The following is a 21669-nucleotide window of genomic DNA, read 5'->3' as shown; positions in this document are numbered from 1 at the left end:
ATTCTTGGTTTCTTAATGTTACATGTTAAATGTCCAACGTGTAGCACTAACTATATAAATATTAGTGTTTTTCTTCTTACTCACCTTCTGGTTCAGGCAGCTATTCAGCTTGTTTTCTTTTGTATTGAACTTTTTAAAAAATAAACTTTTCATTTTGTACTAATTTTAGATTACAAGACAGTTGCAAAGATAGTACAGAGAATTTCTGTACACCCCTCACACAGTTTCAGTTTCCCCTAACATACCAACCCATGGGACATTTGTCAAACTAAAGTCTTCACTGGCACCTTACTACTAACTAAATTCTAGACTTTATTCAGAATTCACCAGATTTTCCATCAGTGGAATCCTTTTTCAATTCCTGCATCCAATCCAGAATACTACATTGCATTTAGTTGTCATGTCTCCTTAGTGTCCTCTGGTCTGTGGACACTTCCCAGTCTTTCTTTGTCTTTCACACCGTTGACAGTTTGAAGGAGTACTGGTCAGGTATTTTGCAGAATGTCCCTCAAACTGACTTTGTCTAAAGTATTACTCACGATTAGACTGGAGTAATGTGTTTTCAGGTTACCAGCGAGGTGAGGTGTGTCATCACATAGCTGGGGGTATGTGATATCCACAGCCTATCACTAGTGATGTTAACCAACCTATAGAAATGTACACAGATCATAAGTGTACAACTCAGTGAATTGTCACAAGGTGAACATGCCCATTGTAACACCCGTCAGGTCAAGAAGTAGAATAATTATGTGTACCTAGAACCCTCTGTCTTTCTCAGGGGTAACCACTATCCTGTTTGCTAATGCCACTGAGTAGTTTTCTCTCTTTTTGAACTTTATATAATTGGCATGATTAAGTATGTTTTTTGCGTGAATTATTTCTGTTTCATTTGTGAGATTCAGCAGTGTTGTGTGTAACAGTATTTTGTTCATTTTTGTTACAGTATAAATACTCCGTTATATGATTAGACCACAATTTATACATTCATTCTACTGTTGTTGGATATTTGGGTTGTTTCTAGTCTTTGACTATTACAAATAATGCTGTAAATCATTTTTGATGTACATATGAGCATATTTCTATCAGGTAAATATCTAGGGTTGCGTTTTCTGGGTTGTATAGTGTGCTTGTATTAAACTTCAGAAGATACTGTTAATTTTCCAAAGTGGTTTTACCACTTAACATTCCTACTAGCACTTTAATAATGTTGTCATTCTTTTTATTTTAGCCCTTCTAGTGGGTGTGTAGTGGTGATTTTAATTTGCATTTCTTTAAAGATGTAGAATGATAGTTTTATTTCTAGCTTTCCAATCCCTATATGTCATTTCTTTATTTTTCTTGCTTTATTGAACTGGCTAGAGCCTTCAGTGCAGTGTTGGATAGAAATGATAATAGTGAGTATCCTTATCTTTCTGACTGCAGAGGGAAAGCTTTCAACATTTCTCCTTTAAAGCTGATGTTTGCTGTAGATTTTTAGTAGACACTCTTTAGCATGTTGAAGAAAGTCCCTTCTGATCCTAGTTTGGGAAAAGGGTTTTTTGTTTTTGTGCTTTAAACAGATAATTGAGTTTTATCAAATGCCTTTCCAGCCTTGTCATTATCATATGATTTTTCTAGTTCATTTTGTTAATGCTCTGAATTACATTGATTGATTTTTCTGAATGTTAAACCAATTTTGCATTCTTGGAATAAACCTACTTTGCTTGGAATGTATTATCTTTTTTATGTATTGTTGGATTTGATTTGCTAGTATTTGGGGTTTTTACATCTATGCTCATGAGGGAGTTTGGCCTGTAATTTTCCTTTCTTGCAATGTTCTTGTCAGGTTTTGGTATCAAGATGATGCTGGCCTTGTAAACAAGTCGGGAAGTGTTGCCTCTTTTTCTGTTCCCTGGAAGAGTTTATGTAAGCTTGGTCTTATTTCTTGTTTAAATGATTAGTAGAATATACCAGTGAAGGCATTCAGTCCTGGAGTTTTCATTGTGGGAAGGTTTTAAATTAAGGATTCAATTTCTTTATCAGATTTAGGACTACTCAGATTTTCTACTTAGTCTTATGTCAGTTTTGATAAGTTGTGTTTTTCTAGGAAATTGTCTACTTCATCTACATTTTGTAATTTATTGCCATAAAATTTTTCATAATTATCCTCTTTGTAATGCTTGTTAGATCTCTAGTGATTTCACCTTTCCATTTCTTATATTATTTGTGCTTTCTCTCTGTTGTTCTGGATCAGTTTTGCTAGGTAAGGGCTAATCAGTTTTATTAGTCTTTTCAGAGAACTGACTTTTGCCTTTGTCAATCCTCTCTATGTTAATATCTTATTTCTTATTTCATTAATTTCTCTGATTACTTCTCTTTAAGTTTACTGTCACTTTTCTCCTGACTTGAGATGATTACTTAGATCATAGATTTTTCAGCCTTCCTTGTTTTCTTCAAATGCATTTAGGGGTATAAATTTCCCTTTAAACATAGCTTTAACTTCATCCCACAAGTTTTAATATGCTGTATTTTCATTAACATGCAGTTCAGAATATTTTGTGATTTCTTCTTTGACCCATGGATTATATAGAAATGTATTGCTTGATTTCTAAACATTGGGGGCTTTTTTAGTAATCTTTTTAATGTAATTTATATTTTAATTCCACTATGATCAGAGGATATACTCTATATGAGTTCAGTCATTTGAAATTTATTGTGATTTGTTATGTGGTCCGGCATATAATTTATCTTGGCAAATGTTCCATGTATACTTGAAAAGAATGTATATTCTGCCATTCTTGCCATTTAGTACTATATATATGATTAGGCAAAAACTGTTGATCTTGTTCAAATCTTCTGTACTCTTAATGAGGTTTTTGGTCTCCTTGTTCTGTTAGTTACTGAGAGAGGTATGTTAAAATTTCTCACTGTGGTAGGCAGAGTTCTGAGATAGGTCCCAAGATTCTCACCCACTGTGGTACATGCCTGGTATAATGATAGCTTCCCCTTGAGTGTGAGTTGTACAATGGATATAATTGATTTCTGTCTTGTGATTAGGTCATATTAGATGACAAAAGGGTTTTACAGATGTAATGAAGGTCCCATATTAGTTGCATTTGAATTAATCATTAATCAAAAAGGAAATTATCCTGAGCAGGCCTGACCCAATCAGGTGAGCCCTTAACAGGAACTGGGCCCTTCCAGAAGTCAGAGAGATTCAGAGCCTGGGTGTGTCTCCTACAGGTCATGAATAAGCAAACTGGCAAGTTGTGGAGAGGGCCAGGTGATAAGGAATGGCAGGTGGCTTCTAAGAGTAGAGAGCCTCAATCCTGCAACTACAAAGAACTGAGTTCTTCCAACAACCAGTGAGTTTGGAAGAGAACCCCAAGCAAAAGATGCATAAGGTGCACTAGCAGCCCCAGTTAACACCATGATTTCAGCCTTGTGGGACCTGAGCAGAAGATCCAATTCAGTCATGTCCAGAATTCTGACCTACAGACAATGTGAAATAATAAATGAGTGTTATTTTAAGTGGCTAATATTGTGGCAGTAGAAAACTAATACACCCATTATGATTACAGATATATATTTTTTCCATTTTAATTCTGTCATTTAAAAAATGTATTTGGGGGCTTCCCTGGTGGCGCAGTGGTTGAGAGTCCACCTGCCGATGCAGGGGACGCAGGTTCGTGCCCTGGTCTGGGAGGATCCCACATGCCACGGAGCGGCTGGGCCTGTGAGCCATGGCCACTGGGCCTGTGCGTCCGGAGCCTGTGCTCTGCAACGGGAGAGGCCACGGCGGTGAGAGGCCCGCGTACCGCAAAAAAAAAAAAAAAAAAAAAGTATTTTGAAGCTGTGTTATTAGATGCACAAAATTAAACTTATAATACCTGTGTAGTGAATTTAACCTTTTTGCCATTACAAAAAGTCCTCCATTACCTCGAATAATGCTATTTGCCTTAAAGTCTACTTTGTATGATTTTAGTAGCTATTTTAGCTTTCTTTTCTGTATCTACATCTTTAAGATGTGCCTCTTGTATATGATTGTGTTTTGTTTTTCATCTGGTCTGTTTGTCTTTTAATTAGATTATTTAGTCTGTTTATATTTAATGTAATTACTAATACATTTGAGTGTAAATATACCATGTTTCTGTTTTATATTGGTGGCACCTGAGCAGGTATTCCTTTTTTGCATTCTTCTTAATTATCTTTTATTCCATACTTCCTTTCCTTTCTTATTTATCTAACTTTTTTTAGTGATTAGCCTAGAGATTAAAACATGTATCTCTGACTTAAAGTCTATTGTAAATTAGTATTTTTACCACTTCCTGAACAATGAAAGAACCTTAGAATACTTTAATTTCAATTACCTCCCTCCTGTCTTTTGTATTATAGTTTTGTGATTTTAGTTTTCAACATATTTTATATCCTTGAAAACATTATTATTATTTTACATGTTCAATATTATTTTAGATTTACCTGAATATTTACCTTTTCTGGTTGCACTTTATTTCTTCCTGAATCTTCATGCTTCCATCTGGGATAATTTTTCTTCTGCCTGGAGAATTCCTTTTTGTTTTGTTTTGTTTTGTTTTGAACGAGGGAATGCTATTGCTGAATATTTTCAGATTTTTTTTTTTTGTCGAAAAATATATTTATTTCATCTTCACTTTGGAAGTGTGTATTCACTGGATATAGAATTCTAGTCAGCACTTGAAGATACCATTCTTCCAGCTTCTATTGTTCTGTTAAGAAGCTGTCTTATTGTTGCTCTTCTGAAGATGACTGTGGCTTTTCCCCTTCTCTGGCTGCTTTTAAGATTTCTCTTTGTCTTTGATTTTCAGCAATTTTCCAGTAATGTGTCTAGATAATGATTTTCTTTGTAATGATTCTCCATGGGGTTTATAGTGCTTCTTAAATCTATGGTTTGATGTTTTCATCAGTTTTGGAAAATTCTCTCAACCCTGTGGTACTGCTGAAAGCTTTGCTCAGCTTCTCGGCCTCTCAGCCTCGTGTTTGCTTTCAGAAGTGGCAGTTGCCTCAGAGACAAGGTGGCTCCAAAGCCCTGGCTAAACTCTCAGTTTCCCTGTTCTTCTGGACCAACCTTCCCCCACCCCACCCCTGCCAGTTCTCACTGTCTTTGAGGTTCTCCAAAAGCCTTGAAACCAATTTTCTGTTGTTCAGTTTTTCTAGTTCTCAGCAAAACGTTTGGTCCAACAACCTGGTGGGCCATTGCTGGGAGTGAATCTCTTCTCTTAGTATTTGTAATTACTGCTTTTTAAAGCTAGAATATATGGCAAGCTTATAAACGTGAAAATCAAATTCAAGGTAATGGCCTCCTCACAGCATGAACCTACACCTATGTCCTATATTTCCCATTAAGAGACTAGGTTAACACTCTTGAACAACATCCATTTAGAGAACTTCTGGAGAGTTTTTTAAATAGAGAAATTTGAGTATATTAGATTAAGAAAAATGAGATATGCTCTAAAGTTTGTATTGTACTGCGAAGAAACTATTGTGGATTTCACTGGTGCCTGCCATTCCATATTTTGCTTAGTGCCAGTGTTTTCCCCATGGAGAGAAAACTGAGAAATTTGCTTCCTCAGTGCTTCAAACGTCAGAGCTAATCTAAAGTGATATAATATTTCTGTGAATTTTCAATTCATTTCCCTATATTTCAGCAAGTACATTTTGGACAGAATTCACTTGCTCTAAGATTGTATCATTGGCTAGCAGATAGATTGCATTTCTTCTTAGATTTAAGGCTTATGGTTTCTTGATAATTTGCTCTTTTGTGCATCTGCAGAGGGGGCTCGAGAGGAAGACCTAGATGCTGTGGAAGCTCAGATTGGCTGCAAGCTTCCTGATGATTATCGATGTTCATATCGTATCCACAATGGGCAGAAGTTAGTGGTTCCTGGGTGAGATGTTCACTGTTTGAGTTATTTTTAATGATACAAGTTATTTTCTAGAATGTAAACAAATTGTATTTGTAGTTACTCTTAACAGATTAAAAAGTATAAGAACTTCCTCCTGTTCCTTATAACAATCCATAAGACAAAATCTATAGCTTGAATTTGATTTTACCAAAATAGATAATGTCTCACAAACATGGTTTCTATCAACACATCTTTACAGTTAAATGGTTGGGGTGGGCCTACAGGACAGGAGAGGAGATGTGTGTGTGAGTATAATTTAACTAAACCTGTTTCAAATCCTTGAAGTGTTTATCCTGTTACAGGCCAAGTAAAGTATTTTAGAAAGCTTGATATAAGTTCTATGAATCATACATGTTAAAAGTAATTTGTTCAGAGCTACATACACTTAACTAAAGAAAATATTAGTTTTGTCCTATTCAAGCATAGTCTATAATTGAATGGCCTATTTTAAACTTACTTCTAAACGATATGAAGTATTCACTGTGGAACCTTTTGTAAAAGCAAACCATGCAGTAGCTCTCAAATTTACTCACAGTTTTTAAAGCTACATGCTTCTAATGGTTCTACTCCCTTTGTTCCCTCATGAAATTAAGGTATTTCAGAGACATTGCACTTGTGACATACTGATAGGAATTTAGGGAGAACTTTGCATTGTTCTTATTAGAACTTGGTATCTCTTTGTGTGTGAAGAACCATATGAGGCTCTGTTACCATTTCAGATCAGAGTTGAGTGAGTACAGGGAATCTAGGAGGTGATCATACTGAGGTTACAAGGTAGTATTCAGAAGTCAAATATTGGGCAGTTGGGACTAGATAAGCCTAAATCACTGGGTTTTTTCCTATTCTGTTTTCCTGTCAAGCTGAAGCTTGACAAAATGGAAAAATTGTCATATTTCAAGAACCAACATGAGAGAACTATACTAAGCGTTGCTCAGAATTGACATGACAAACAGATCATGCAACACAGGGATTTTTATCTACCCACAGCCCAAACAGTGAGACTTAGGATGAGACTATCATCAAGGACCGACACCTGTGTTGTTCTCATACGTATGAGTTTAGACCCCATACATCCCAAGTTTATGAAAATTTGGACAAGGATTAAGCTGATTTCCATTTATACTGCCTGGTAGGATAGTGTAAGCTAAAGGTTGTATCAAGATGAAGGTATCAGAGAGAACATTAAACATTAAATTAGTCATACATATATATATAGCAAAACACTGGCAAATTATGGCAAGATAGATTTTTGAAAGCAATAAAACTATTTTTCTTTTTAAAAGGTTGGCATTTAGACAGTTTAGACATTTAGGCTTTTAATTTAAATCAGAATCTTTCCACTCAAGAGTTTGAATTTAATATATGCAGAAATTGTAGTGTTTGGGGTATTCCTGGTTTAGAATTGACATGTTAATCGTTCTTATAAAGTTGTCAATGTGAAATTATTATTCATCAAAAAGACTGCAGTTGACTAAATTTTTGAGTCTATATTCTCAGGTTGTTGGGAAGCATGGCACTGTCTAATCACTATCGTTCTGAGGATTTGCTAGACGTCGACACGGCTGCTGGAGGCTTCCAGCAGAGACAGGGACTGAAATACTGTCTACCTTTAACTTTTTGCATACATACTGGTTTGAGTCAGTACATAGCAGTGGAAGCTGCGGAGGGCCGAAACAAAAATGAAGTCTTCTACCAATGTCCAGTAAGTAGGAAGCATGTTTAAATGTGCCTTTAAGATGTGTTCTGATGGATGTATAAAATGTGCATTAGGAATTTTCAGGGTTGTAGAATGGGTATAGAGCATTATGCAATTTGATTATAGATGGATCTAACTAGAGGGCTAATATTCTGATATAATGGCATGGAATGCTAAAAGAAAATTAGCATTTTCTTTTAAAATTAGCATGCGTACAGAGGGAAGCTGTGATTTGTATTAGGACATTTTAAGTTTAAGAAAAACCAATGAGACACGCAAGAGGGAGGGGATATGGGGATATATGTATATGTATAGCTGATTCCCTTTGTTATACAGCAGAAACACACCATTGTAAAGCAATTATAGTCCAATAAAGCTGTTATAAAAAAAAGAAAAATGAATGAGCTTTTCGTTGAAGTGATTAATTGTAATATAAATTTCTAACTTTAGCTTTTGGACATCATCCATCATCATTCGCTTTGGATTCAAGTTCTGAGTGCAATAGAAACTTTCTAAACTCTTTCTTCAGTAGGTATTTGAGTTGTTGAAAAATGTAGATCTTTTTAAAGAGGATTTTGTTATGATTTTAATGTAAGCACAGAAAATATGGCATTTGGTTTCATTCTTATTTCTTCAGTTCTCAGTCATTCCTCAGTTGCAGACCTTCTGCTTTCATTTTTGCCTAGATGTGAACTTAAATAGAAAATATTTTTCAGGGGCTTCCCTGGTGGCACAGTGGTTAAGAATCCGCCTGCCAATGCAGGAGACACGGGTTCGAGCCCTGGTCCGGGAAGATCCCACATGCCGTGGAGCAGCTAAGCCCATGCGCCACAACTACTGAGCCTGCGCTCTAGAGCCCGTGAGCCACAACTACTGAGCCTGCGTGCCACAACTATTGAAGCCTGCGCGCCTAGAGCCTGTGCTCCGCAACAAGAGAAGCCAACGCAATGAGAAGCCTGTGCACCGCAACGAAGAGTAGCCCCTGCTCGCCACAACTAGAGAAAGCTCGCGTGCAGCAACGATGACCCAATGCAGCCAAAAATAAATAAATAAATTTATTTTTTAAAAAAATTCAAAAAAAAAATTCATAGTTATCTGAGACATGTGACTCCATATAACATTTAAGTTATTTAAAGAGCTTGCATAGCTTTTAATTTTTTTTCTAAGCATTTTCACATCTTTTATCTCATTTTTGACTTGATAGCTCTGTAAGGTTGTAGGATGATGACTTGGTCTCTCCATTTACTGAGAGAAGAGACTAATCTAGAACTGTTCAGGTCCCTTGACTGAATTCAAAGCCCTGTCTTCTGGGTTCATAGGCCATGTGTCTTCTCACGGTTTTAATGTCCTAATTGTTTTCTTGAAGGATCATTTATTAGTTCATTGTAACTAACAGGAAGAGCCTAAATATAGAAATCATAAGAGCAGAAACTGAAAAGTGTGAGGAATGTCTGAGTATTGGTTAGAGCACTTAAGTTATTTTTATCTGTTTTGTCTTGTCCCCAGGGAAGGATACAGGTAGTGAACAATGGGGAATTAAGTAAAATGTATTTTCCTTGATTACAATATTCTTTTTCTCACCTAGGACCAAATGGCTCGGAATCCAGCTGCTATTGACATGTTTATCATAGGTAAGAGAAAAGTCTCTTCTTTCTGGTCAAAAAAATTAAGTTGGTAAAAACTTTTCTGTTACTTGATCAACTGGCAATTTTATATTTGTATTTCTTAAAGCTTGCTGGTTCATAAAGTACTATAACTAGGTTCTCATTAGAATAGCCCTTGTACTTTATTTGACTTGGGTTTCCATTTGGAAAAAGCTATGCCATATACAACCTTGTGCTCTTAGGATTCTGCTATAGAACAGTGAAATGTATAGAATTGCTAAGAATGTGTATAGTTCCCTTACACACACATGCATTTTCCATTGATCATATTAATACATAATTAGAGATATAGATACATAAAATAACTATACTTTTTCTCTTCTGGTGCCAGTGCTATAGTAAAATACTGATGTCACACCAGAGACTTCAGACCAGCAGTCTTCAGAGACCAGAATAAACTGGGCCTTATAAACTGCTTGGCACACCTGGTTTTTCTTGGCCTTAAAAGCATATTTCTCATAGGATTTTGAGAACAATTCAATTTGTATTCAAGAGCAGCTCACCCCTGTGCTGTTCATCCATTCTTGTTTTGCTTAGATTTTGCTCACGTAGAGGAAAAAGAGAAGCTTCCTGACTATCCATGCTGCTTTTTAAAGGCATTTCTGGAACATATTAAACATCTTTATATATTAATAGTAAAAGGATCTTGCAGGCCAAGGCATCTGTATTTAATTGTATCTCCTAATTGGAACCTTGAACAGAGTATAAGTCTCTGTGTGTTCAAACTACAGCATATTCTAGGTTTGTGGCATACTTCACAATATCAAGAAGTTCTCACCCCTACGCAGTCAGTTATAAAACACTTTTAAGCTTGGTTCCTAGCCTTCAGCTAACCCTGATTCCTGTGGTCTATGGTATCTAAGTTAAGCACCCTCTGGGGGTTACGCCCTTGCTCGTTGCCCTCTTTGGCTTCTCTGGGTGGCACATACTCTGAGAACATGATCGTCCTGGCTCTAGTCCAGTGGTGCTGCTCAGTCTATAAACTAAAGGCTGCCTGAGCTCTAAGGTAAGCTGCCGGCTAGGCTCTGTGAGTTTCTTAGTCTTAGTTTGGTGCTGGTCTGACATGGTGTGGAAGACCCCACCACTACAGCAGAGTACTAAGGTCTGAGAATACTCTTCTGGGAGTTGGGGTTTCTCCTAGAATGAGCGAGTAAAGCAAAAGATTTGAGATGCACTGGAAGAAATGAGGTGGGAAGTTAGTCTGGGAGGAAAGATGAGAAAGCATCTGATCTGCCTTTACACTACCTTGATAAAACCCCAATACTCTCAAAGGAACTGCAAGATATGGGCTTACTTTAAAAGGTAAACTACTGTAGAACATATAAATTACATCTTAATTCAACTAAGTTTGACTTTCTTGGAATTTTTGGTAAAACATAAGACGGAATCTCCTGATATTCAGTGCATTATTAATACATATTTAAGAAAACTGGAATCTATGTGCAGATAAGTTTAGTGGTGAAGGCTGCATGGAAAATTTTATCCTTATTTGAAAGAACGCACTTCGGTATGTGTTATAATAAATTAAGGCACATTAAAATACACCATGCCAATTTCTTTTTTAATGTAAATCATAAGAAATTTCTTTTTTCTTATATAATATTTTAGTTCATGAAATTTACAAAATGATTTTTTAAACCCTGCAGGGAAACTGCTAGTTCTCAAAACAGAAAATTGTACCTTCTATGAATTTAAAAACATTCATGTGGCCCCTTAATATCTAGCTCAAAGTGGATAGAAGATGATCAGTGATCATTTGAATAAAGTAGCAGTTAATAAATAAAGGGTCAGAGTGGGCCATTAATAGGCATTGAAAAAAGAGTAAACTATTGTAGTTTACCTTCTGTCAGTTGATACCTTTAAAATTTTAAAGCTGTATACTCTCAGACTCAAGCTTAAATTGTATCTTCAGTCATTCCCTAACTAGAATTATAAGTAAATACATACTATAAATTTATAGTATGTATTTATTATACTATATTTTTATATTTATTATACTTTAAATTATTTATACTTTAAATATTTAAATTAAATTAAATTAAATTAAAATTAATTTAAATATTTAAATTATTTATACTTTAAATAAATATTAATTTATTATACTATAAATTTAGCATCTGACTTTCAGTGTGGCAGAGTACAGGAACTGGGTTAATAGAAACAAGATTATGAAGAAATTCATTAAACAACATTGATTAAGGGACTAGTATGTGTTAGGCACTGAGCTGTATTAACAGTCAGTGATGGGGGTCTGAGAAAGTTATGTTGTATTACCCACAAGAGGCAACATAATTCATGTAAATACTTGTTATTGATCCAATCACTAGGTCACGGATATATGGTCTGGACTGGACTATCCCAGTCATTCTTCTCTGCGTTGAGCTGGTCACTGAGAATATGGAGGACCGCTGTACATTTGAATCTGTAGTAATGCAACTGGGCTACTTTGGGATTGGCCTGATGCCCAGAACTCCACAGTGCTATACCCCTATTAGGTGTCCAGACTGAGCCTGGCTTCTGCCAGAATTTTGTGCATGAGTCAGGATGTGCCTGGACCAGGGATGTACCCTGATCATGTGAGGATAGGTGCTGATACTTTTTCTGTAGTTTCTTCATAGACATAGCTATATCTCCTTTGTTCTATATGTTCCAGAAATTATAGACAGAAGGCTTTTCATTCTTGTACCAGAACAAATTAAAGTTTAAAAGTCAACTATTTAGTTTTAAGTGTAAAAAGTAGTTTGAAGGTAGTCGGAGGATTCCCTAGCAAGGTAGTTTGGAATAAGATTGATAGAACTGAGGATAGAAATTTACCTAATAAAGGATTAGTAGAATGGTGTATATAAATATTTCTAGTTTTGGCATCACTAGATATCACTATTAAGCATAGAGAAATTGTCGTTTTTCCCCTTGTTTCCTGTATAAATTTAAAAAAAACTATTTGTCCTTTTCTCTTTTTTTTCCCTTCCTTTTTTACAGGTGCTACTTTTACTGACTGGTTTACTTCTTATGTCAACAATGTTGTATCAGGTGGCTTCCCTATCATCAGAGACCAAATTTTCAGGTATTTCACTTGGGGCTTTATGGATTGGAATGATTATAAATCAGGAAAAAACATCAGTTACAGATCAGGAGATGAAGTTTCCCATGAAGATTAATAACAGAACCTCTCATCTTAAGTCTCACTATTTTATTCTCACTTTAAAGCCAACACATCCAAACAGTTGAACAGCCAGTATTTTTTTCATCTTGAAGAATCAAGAGAAAAAACTGATTTTGATTTAGAAGCTGTGGCTTTATAGTAGTTACATAGTTGTGGGGTTTTTTGGCGGTGGAGTGGGAGGCTGTTGCCAATAACAGATTTACTGTGAATAGCAAGTTAGTAACTATTAGCTCCTGGAAATATTAGTCATTATCTCTAAATGGAACACTCAGGTATTATAGATGGAACTAGAGGTTGGTTCACAGTAGCTCAGTTGGCAGAAATGATACGTTAATTATACATTAGAGGCCTCTAGAATAACAATACTAACACATTTTTATTGTCAGAGTCACTGTGTATAGGGCATAGCTGGGTTTTCAGATGTTCCAAAAGTTTCCTTAGCTCTAAAGACTGAAATAAGCTCTTTTTAGTTTCCAAGTTAGTTACTGATCCATTATTTGAACCACTGGTCAACCACTGGTTGAACCTTGACTGCTATCATTATTGATTCAGAGTCTTCAAGGTTTTCTAGTTTGTTTGTTCTTTTAAGCTTAATAACTATACCTTTAAGGTGCCAAATATGATTTAAATTTGTTTTTATCGTAAAGTAAAATATAAACTATTTTGCATTGTATCTTTAAATCTTTTATCTTACAGAATTGATGCTTATTGATTAAAAAATGTTTAATTTTTTAAAATTACCTAGATATGTTCATGATGCAGAGTGTGTAGCAACGACTGGGGATATTACAGTTTCAGTTTCCACATCGTTTCTGCCAGAACTTAGCTCTGTACATCCACCCCACTATTTCTTCACATACCGAATCAGGTGAGAATTTTAAATGGGGTTGCCTTTGGGAATATACCTTATGGATGTGTTGTTATCACCCCATTTGACATGATATAAAAACACATTCTGAAAGGCAGCTTCTTGCTAAAGTGTGGAGGTAGGTGGATAACAAACAAATTTTCTACAATATAGTGTTTGTAAAGCACCTTGAGTTTGTATCAACTTTTGTGCCAGGTACTTTGAGAGGTGGACCACTAAGCTGTAATCATCATGAAAGGTCAGTATTAGAGTTATAATGCGTTCTGAAAGCTATGAAATTGCCCAAGATAAAACGATGCATTTCAGTTTTATCTTGCCTGTCTATATTTAATTAAAAGTGTAATAAATATTTATTGAGTACAGCCTGTATATTAGACATAGTGCTGAGCAAGCCCTGGATTTGGTTAAATAAAAAACAAATATTAAATACACTTTAATTAGAAGTACTCTGTACTGTGAGGTAAAGATAACTCATTGCCCTAAGGGATTAAGAATGCTTTGTTTTTAGATGTATTTTTAAATACTTTATGATATATATTTTCAAAAAATACATATACATGCATATATACATACTAGAAATAATAATAATGTATACTTAACCAGAAGGCATTCTAGGATTTTGGTATTGTATGAAGCCTTTGATATGTCCAGTTACACATATTCAGATGAATGTTGTTTTAATTGTTTAATTTAATCCTGCCTAGGATTGAGATAAGCTTAAAATAGTAATACCTACACGTGCTTATACGGTATTGTAAATGAAAATAAGAGTCAGCAGAGTCTCAGAAAAAGGAGGGAAATAATAGTATTGGAAAACAGAGTCAAGGTATAACCCCAGTAGCTAAATAGTAGATGCACGAAATAGTGACATTTTGCTCTGAGCTTTCTAGAAGCTAATGGAGAAAAGGGCTGTATAGCCTTGTAGTGAAAGAAAAGACTCCATTTTTTAGAACAGAAGTTTTTCATGGCACCATATTCTAGAAAGTGTTTCCCACATTGATCTTTATTTGAACAGCAAAAGATCGTTGTCACCACTATGTTTGTAAATTTTTATGTTGCCCATTCTATCGTTAAATCCTAAATGAAAGTCAAGTGTGTAAATTGAATGAAACCATTTCTGTGGGGGAGTTCAGCTAATTAGGCCAGAATCTTTGCAAACTTACAGGAATAGATGATTTACACAGACTTTGGGTTGGGTTTCTTAATTTCCTTTGGAAATCCCTTTCACTGGCTTAGCTCAAAATACTGTAGCTCTTAAACAGAAAAAACCAACGTGTCTCTACCACTCCATTCTCTTCTCCAGGATTGAAATGTCAAAAGATGCACTTCCTGAGAAGGCATGTCAGTTAGACAGTCGCTACTGGAGAATAACAAATGCTAAAGGTGACGTGGAAGAAGTTCAAGGACCTGGAGTAGTTGGTATGTATCCCAAGATTTGGGTTTATACATCAGTTGCTTCTAAAACATTTTGGAGAGTATATATGTGATACATAGCTTGGCAAATGCATGATGTAGTTAGTGGATAAGACTGCATCTTTTTAATAGCTGTGTTTCAGTGTGAAAGATATCATAGATTCTGAATTCTTCTCCTAACTACAGTATTTTGCTTCATAAATATAATGTGTAAAGGTCATTATTTTATCAGTTTAGTACCTGAAACATGAACTTTTCTAAAATTATAGCAAACTCAATTATTCAGGGATTGAATTTCCCTTCTGTAGATCACACGGGTTTCTTGCTTTTCCTTCTTAACTGCTTTATTTTTTTAGCTGGATAATTATTCATTATCATATTCTGTAGGGTTACAGGGTGTATGGCAGAAAGAGAAAATAAATTTCATATTGGTCATCTTTTTGAAATTTCAGGAGAAATGTTAAACTTAGTAGCACAGATTTTATTGTTTTTTGATTTCAATCATCTCTAGCCTCTGATTACCATTGACATTTGGCTTTTTAAAAAATTATGATTATCATAAGTTTCTGAGACCTCAGATTGTTCATGTTTTATATGTGTCCTTCAGGAAAATAATACTATTTAAGCTATGTGCTTTTGTTATTGGCCCTAAGCATATGTAGAATTCAGTTTAAATTGAAGTTGTTTTAACTAATTGCCACAAATAGATTCATATTCTACGTGTCTTTTTAAGGAATTTTTCCTGGATATTAAAGAATTTTATTAAAGCTGTAATTCTTTTTCTGTCATTTCGTCTATTGGTGTAAAACCTTTCCCTTGTGACTGCCATTTTGTCTGGGCTAAATGCTTAAGATGCATCTTCAGAGTTTTATGTTTTAGTCTCTTGCTACATTTAAACATTTAGATTATCCTTATCTCTGTTTGAACTAGAATATGTGACACTTTTTATTACCAGTGTCTTAAAGATTGTGTCCTCAATGCCGCTCCTTTTTTTTTAAATTAGTTTTTTATAAATTAATTTTATTTTATTTATTTTTGGCTGTGTTGGGTCTTCCTTGCTGCACACGGGCTTTCTCTAGTTGCGGTGAGCGGGGGCTACTCTTCGTTGCGGTGCGCAGGCTTCTCATTGCAGTGGCTTCTCTTGTTGCAGAGCACGGGCTCTAGGCACACGGGCTTCAGTAGTTACAGCATGCTGGCTCCGTAGTTGTGGCTTGAGGGCTCTAGAGCGCAGGCTCAGTAGTTGTGGCACATGGGCTTAGTTGCTCCGCGGCATGTGGGATCTTCCCGGACCAGGGCCTGAACCCGTGTCCCCTGCATTGGCAGTTGGATTCTTAACCACTGCGCCACCAGGGAAGCCCCCCTCTCTTTTTTTAATTTTCATTCTACTGGATATCACCCCCCCACCCCCAACACACTATAGGGAATTAGGAGAGTACAAAAAAATGTCAAAATACTCATAATCCCATCCCAAAATATTAACATTTTGTTATAGTTCCTTTTAGATTTTTTCTAATTATGCATTTTCTTTAATATAGTTTAAAGAGGACATATCGTGTTTGCTATAATGAAGAACTAAATATTATACTTTAATTTATTGTTACTGTTTTCTCTGCAGGTGAATTTCCAATCATCAGCCCAGGCCGGGTATATGAATACACAAGTTGTACCACATTCTCTACAACATCAGGCTATATGGAAGGATATTATACCTTCCATTTCCTTTACTTTAAAGACAAGATCTTTAATGTTGCCATTCCCCGATTCCATATGGCATGTCCGACATTCAGGGTGTCTATAGCTCGATTGGTAGGTTAAATTTTCCTCTGGTGCTGATTTTACATGACTTTGTGGAATGAACTCCACAGAGGGTCTTTGTTGATTACCCAGGCAGATAGTTTGTAAATGGTATTTCAGAGAACCCTAGAGATTTTGAGGGAAATATCTTTGGGGGGAGGGGGAGATGTGTGAATATGTTGGGGGGGGGGTGGACAATAAGTAAACTAGGCTCCAGATTCTTCAATCAGAGTAACTCTACTGTTATGTTTTTGTTGTTGTTTTTATTTGTTTGTTTGTTTTAAATAGACTTTATTTTTTTAGAGCAGTTTCAGATTCACAGCAAAATTGAGCAGAAGGTACAGAGATTTCCCATATACCCTCTGCTTCAACTCATGCATAGACTCCCCCATCATCAATATCTCCCGCCAGAGTAGTAACTTTGTTACAGCTGGTGAACCTACATGACACATCATTATCACCCAAAGTCCATAGTTTACATTAGGGTTCACTCTTGGTGTTGCATATTCTGTGGGTTTGAGTGTATGTATAATGACATGTATCCACCATTACAGTATCATATAAGGTAGTTATTGGTTTCAAAGTTTCAGTGTCTTTTCCAGTTTCCAAAAACAGTTTTGTTGCCTAGTGAGAATCACCACACTAGACCAGTTAGAATCGCCTTTATTTTATTTCATTAAGACTGGGGAAGCAATTTCTTACAGTGATTTTGCTAAAACTCCCAATTTTAAAAAAATAACACAAATATCCTATAAAATCATTACAAAGAAGATTTAATGGGTAGACTTGTACTTTTAGTAGTCTCTCTTTGGGATCATTTCCTAAGTCAACTAGCTGTTTTTTTGAAATCTCATTTCTAGGGTGACAGGTATAGCAGTAACCCCAATCTTACAGGCTATAAAATGATTAAAGAAAATTATGACACTTGAGTTATACAATAGGAATAAATAATGAATTGCATACCCAGAATATAATCAAGTCATAGGTGTCAAATGTTCAAAAAAAGCCCTCTAGCTCCTGGGATGACCCCGATGGGTGGGTCTAATGGAAGTCTGGGAAGATAGACATGATATTAATCTGACTTAGAGTGGATACATTCCCAACTCCAGTTTGGAAAGAGAAGGATGATGATGAGACTTTAGGCCATTATACTTGTGGTATTTCTGGTGAAAAGAGTCTACAGCCTGGGTTTGGAAGTGAAGTTTAGCTTCCCTCCCAGTGGTATATTTCCAATACTGTAAATTTGCTACTTCCTATAACAGTCTTCCATTTTTGACTAGCCCCATTTCTGTATGAGATTGGTATCATCTTGTCCTTAAATATTTGATACAATTTATCAGTGAAGTCATCTTGGGCTGGAGTTCTCTTTGTGGGAACGTTTTGAGATATGAATTTTATTTCTTTAATATTCATATTTTCTGTTTCGTGTTTCACTTTCGGTAATTTTGTGTCTTTCAAGGAATTTGTCCATTTGGTCTAAATGTTGAATTTATTTCCATAAAAGTTATTTGCAGTAGTCCCTTGATATCCTTTTAATGGCCGTAAGAGCTATAGTTATATGTAGTGTTTTGTTCTTAATATTGGTAATGTACATCTTCTCTTTTGTTCATCATCTTAGCCAGGGGGTTGTCACTTTTATTGATTATTTAAAGGAACAATTTTTGGTTTCACTGTTTCTCTCTATTTGTTCATTTTCTGTTTCATTGATTTCTGGAGTTATCTTTATTTCTCTCCCACTTACTGTGGGTTTAATTTGCTTTTTTTTTTTTTACTTCTTAAGGTAGAAGTTTAAATTATTGATTTTAGACCTTCTCTCTAAGCACTGTTTTAGCTACATTTCACAAATTTTGATGCATTATTTTTATTAACATTTAATTCAAAATATTCTCAGATTTCCCTTGTAATTTAATTTTGATCTATGTCTTTTCTAGAAATGTATGAATTTCCAAACATTTGGAGCTTTTCCAGTTACCTTTTGGTTATTGATTTCTAGTTTTGTTATGGTTAGAGAACTCGCTGTGTATAATTTCAATATTTTTAAATGTTTTATGGCCCAGCATGATGGTCTATCTTGGTAAATGATCCTTGTGTATTTGAAAAGAATGTATATTCTGATATTTGGGGGAATATTAATTCTATAAATGGCAAGTCAAATTGGTTGACTGTTTTTCAAGTCTTCTATATATTTACTTATCTTTTGTATGTGTGTGTGTTCTCTGAGAGATGATTGTTGTAATCTCCAAATATAATTACAGTTTTGTCTATTTTTTTAATTCTGAATTTTTATTCTCTTTTTAATTTGCTTCATGTATTTTAATTATATGCAAATATGTTTAGCATTGTTACATGTTTTTAATGAAGTGCTTCTTTTATTGTTATAAAATCTCTATCTATGGCAATATTCCTTGCCCTAAAGTTGCTATATATTCCTGACCTAAAGCGTAAAGAGTGCTGACATTTGTTTGCACAGGTAGTTTGCGCAGTTACTGTTGGGTCAGTCGATCCTGTTGAGGCTTGTTTTCAATGTTTGTTAGGGTGGAGATAGAGTAGTTTTTACTTAAGGACAGTAGTTCTCAGACTTTGCCGTCTCATCATCCCCTTCAGCTCTTAAAAGTTATTGAGGACTCCAAAGAACTCTTGCTTATATGGGTTATATGACATTTATCATGTTAAAAATTAAAACTGAGAAGTTTTATAATATTATTCCTTTTTTAAAGTTTAAAATTTTTAAATTTATAATTTCAAATTACAATAATAAACTCATTACATGTTCGACCCTCTCTTAACTATGTTCTTACTTAAGAGTTTTAGTTTCCTCCCAACCACAAAGAAGCATATAAAATCTTGATCTGCCTTGTGGAAAATGTTTTCTCTTTCTCGAGGATGAGAACTCAATAAAATGAAATGAGAATTCTGGACTTATTTCTAATCAACATGAAAGAGGCAGTGGGGATTGTATTTGTATTGTGTTTATTTGTATTGTACCTTTCCTGTTTAAAAATTAGTTTTTTTGATATGGAAGTTGAGTTGTTCCCCTTATTTGTCCACTAGCCATATATTATCATACTTAATACTTCCTTTTGCTTTATACTTTGAATTGCTATAAAACATTTTTTGGTTGGTCTTAAGCCTTTTCTTGGTCTAGGTGGTTTGTTTTTGGACACTTGAGAGGCTCCTGCTGCTTATTTATTTCCATTCTTGTCTGTGTGTTCCTCTTTCCATCTACTGTTTGTATATGTACACTTTTGTCTGAGATCATCAGCAATCTCCCTCTTTAGCTACATTGATTTCTTTAACAGTTTTTCTGGTTTCTTCCTTAAGATAATTAATAATCATACTACCTGGATTTAATGTTTCAGAATTTCCTAAGCCTTAATCCTCTCCCCCTTTTGTACCTTCTATTGAATTTTAAAGTCTTTATTTCCCAGATTAAAAAAATCAAAAGATAAAAGTAATGAAATATAGTTATGTATATTTTCTCTGATTGTTGTTGTTAGTGTTATAATAAATCCCAAGTGACAGTTCCTTTGACAAATTCTAAAGGACATTTCCTTTCCCCCACGTTAATTAATTTGCTTGCTCAACAGATATTTATTGAGTACCTACTAGGTGCTGGGGAAAATGCAGTGAACGATATAATCAAAATCTCTGCCTTCAGGGATGTGATGTACAGCATGGCGACTATGGTTAATAACACTGTACTGCATATTTGGAAGTTGCTAAGAGAGTAGATCTTAGAAGTTCTCATCACAAGAAAAAAGCCCTGTAACTATGTAAGGTGATGGATGTTAACTAGATTTATTGTGGGGATCATTTTGTAATGTATACAAATATGGAATCATTATGTTGTACATCTGAAACCAATATAATGTTGTATGTCAATTATGCCTCAATAAAAATAAAAAAAGAAGAAAGTTGAGGAGATTAAAAAAAAATCTCTGGCTTGGAATTTACATTCTAGTTGGAAGAGACAAAGTGTAGCAAATACACACTCCTCACTTACGTCAAGTAGTAATACGTGCTCTGGGAGAAAAATCAGAGTAAGGGAGCTAAGGAGTATACTGTTGGGTTGTTCTGATATAAAGATGTGTCAGGGAAGGCCTTGGTGACATTTGAGTTCAGACTTGAAAGAAGTAGAGGGAGCTGGGTGGATGTGTGGTTGAAGGGTGTTCCAAGCAGAAGAACAGCAAGTACAGAGGTGCTGAAGCACTCATGTGCTTGGTACGTCTGAAGAACTGCACGGAGGCCACTGTAGCTGGAGGGCCGTGAACAGGGGAGAGTGGTTAGAGACTCGATCACGGGGTAGTGGGATGCTGCATATGCAATGCCATAAAAGCCTTGGTGGAAGGACTTTTGCTGCCATCACATCCCCAGTTTCCCAATACTTGCCACATTACCAGCTAGGTCCTCCTTGCCGTTCAGAGTTCTGTCCAATACAGGAGGTCCTCTCACTGAGTCTTCAAATGTGTGAGAGAGAAAACCAACAGCAGAATGGGTCAAGACTCAATTAGAGACACTGCTTAAAAGGAACTGAAGTTCCCAAGAGATGTTCAGATATTGGATGTTCAACATCACTACTGCCTTATTCTGAGAGCCTTCAACAAATTAATTTAAAAGCAGAGACTACCGATGCTGATTGTCTTTATACTAGGAGCTCAATAGAAATCTCAGACCTCCTGTTGACAGTACATAAAACTTACCAGTAGAGGTCATACCTTAGCAATATTTTCAGATCCTCTTTTCTGTAAGCATGTAGGTTAATAAAGAATTGTTATTCAGTACACTAATAAGTTCAGTAAAATTTTATCTTGGGCTGTTAGGAGTGGTCTGTTTGCTACATTGTGTGAATTACCAACCACCATGTAAAAAATAAGTACTATACTGATGAAATATATTTACCATTAAAACCACATTGAGCATTTTAAAACGTGATAGAATATATACTCTAGAATTTGCATCAGAATGTGCATCATGAAAATGTATAAAAGGCTATAAAATTCTATTTTAAAAATCTATAAACATTCTCTGAGAAGTCTATAAAAATTCATATTTGGCATGCCCAGTTGTTTAGATTCTAGGTAAATGAGAACTTATATTAAATAAGAGTCAAAAAACTGATGGAAGTTCTTATCAAAAGATTGTTTTCTCTT

At 35.3% G+C, this 21669-nt stretch overlaps 1 protein-coding gene across 4 annotated transcripts in view; it reads left to right on the top strand.

Annotated features, from left to right (window-relative positions):
- Window positions 1-21669, top strand: part of FBXO3 (F-box protein 3) — a 32361-nt gene that overhangs the window by 9566 nt on the left and 1126 nt on the right. Inside the window, exons 4-11 of one of the 4 annotated variants that reach the window (XM_060018676.1) lie at window positions 5789-5903; window positions 7419-7623; window positions 9203-9248; window positions 12261-12345; window positions 13190-13312; window positions 14616-14731; window positions 16341-16531; window positions 20107-20292. In XM_060018676.1, the coding sequence (XP_059874659.1) occupies window positions 5789-5903; window positions 7419-7623; window positions 9203-9248; window positions 12261-12345; window positions 13190-13312; window positions 14616-14731; window positions 16341-16531; window positions 20107-20250 (1025 nt within the window). In that variant the 3' untranslated portion in view covers window positions 20251-20292. Of the gene's footprint in view, window positions 1-5788; window positions 5904-7418; window positions 7624-9202; window positions 9249-12260; window positions 12346-13189; window positions 13313-14615; window positions 14732-16340; window positions 16532-20106; window positions 21661-21669 lie in introns of those variants that run through there. The other 3 variants (XM_060018675.1, XM_060018674.1, XM_060018673.1) reach the window with 3 other exon arrangements.

The sequence above is a fragment of the Delphinus delphis genome, chromosome 8 (assembly GCF_949987515.2).
Source record: "Delphinus delphis chromosome 8, mDelDel1.2, whole genome shotgun sequence".
Taxonomy (NCBI): domain Eukaryota; kingdom Metazoa; phylum Chordata; class Mammalia; order Artiodactyla; family Delphinidae; genus Delphinus; species Delphinus delphis.
Note: the sequence above shows the minus strand (reverse complement) of the source record. Positions and strands in the feature narration are given on the sequence as shown.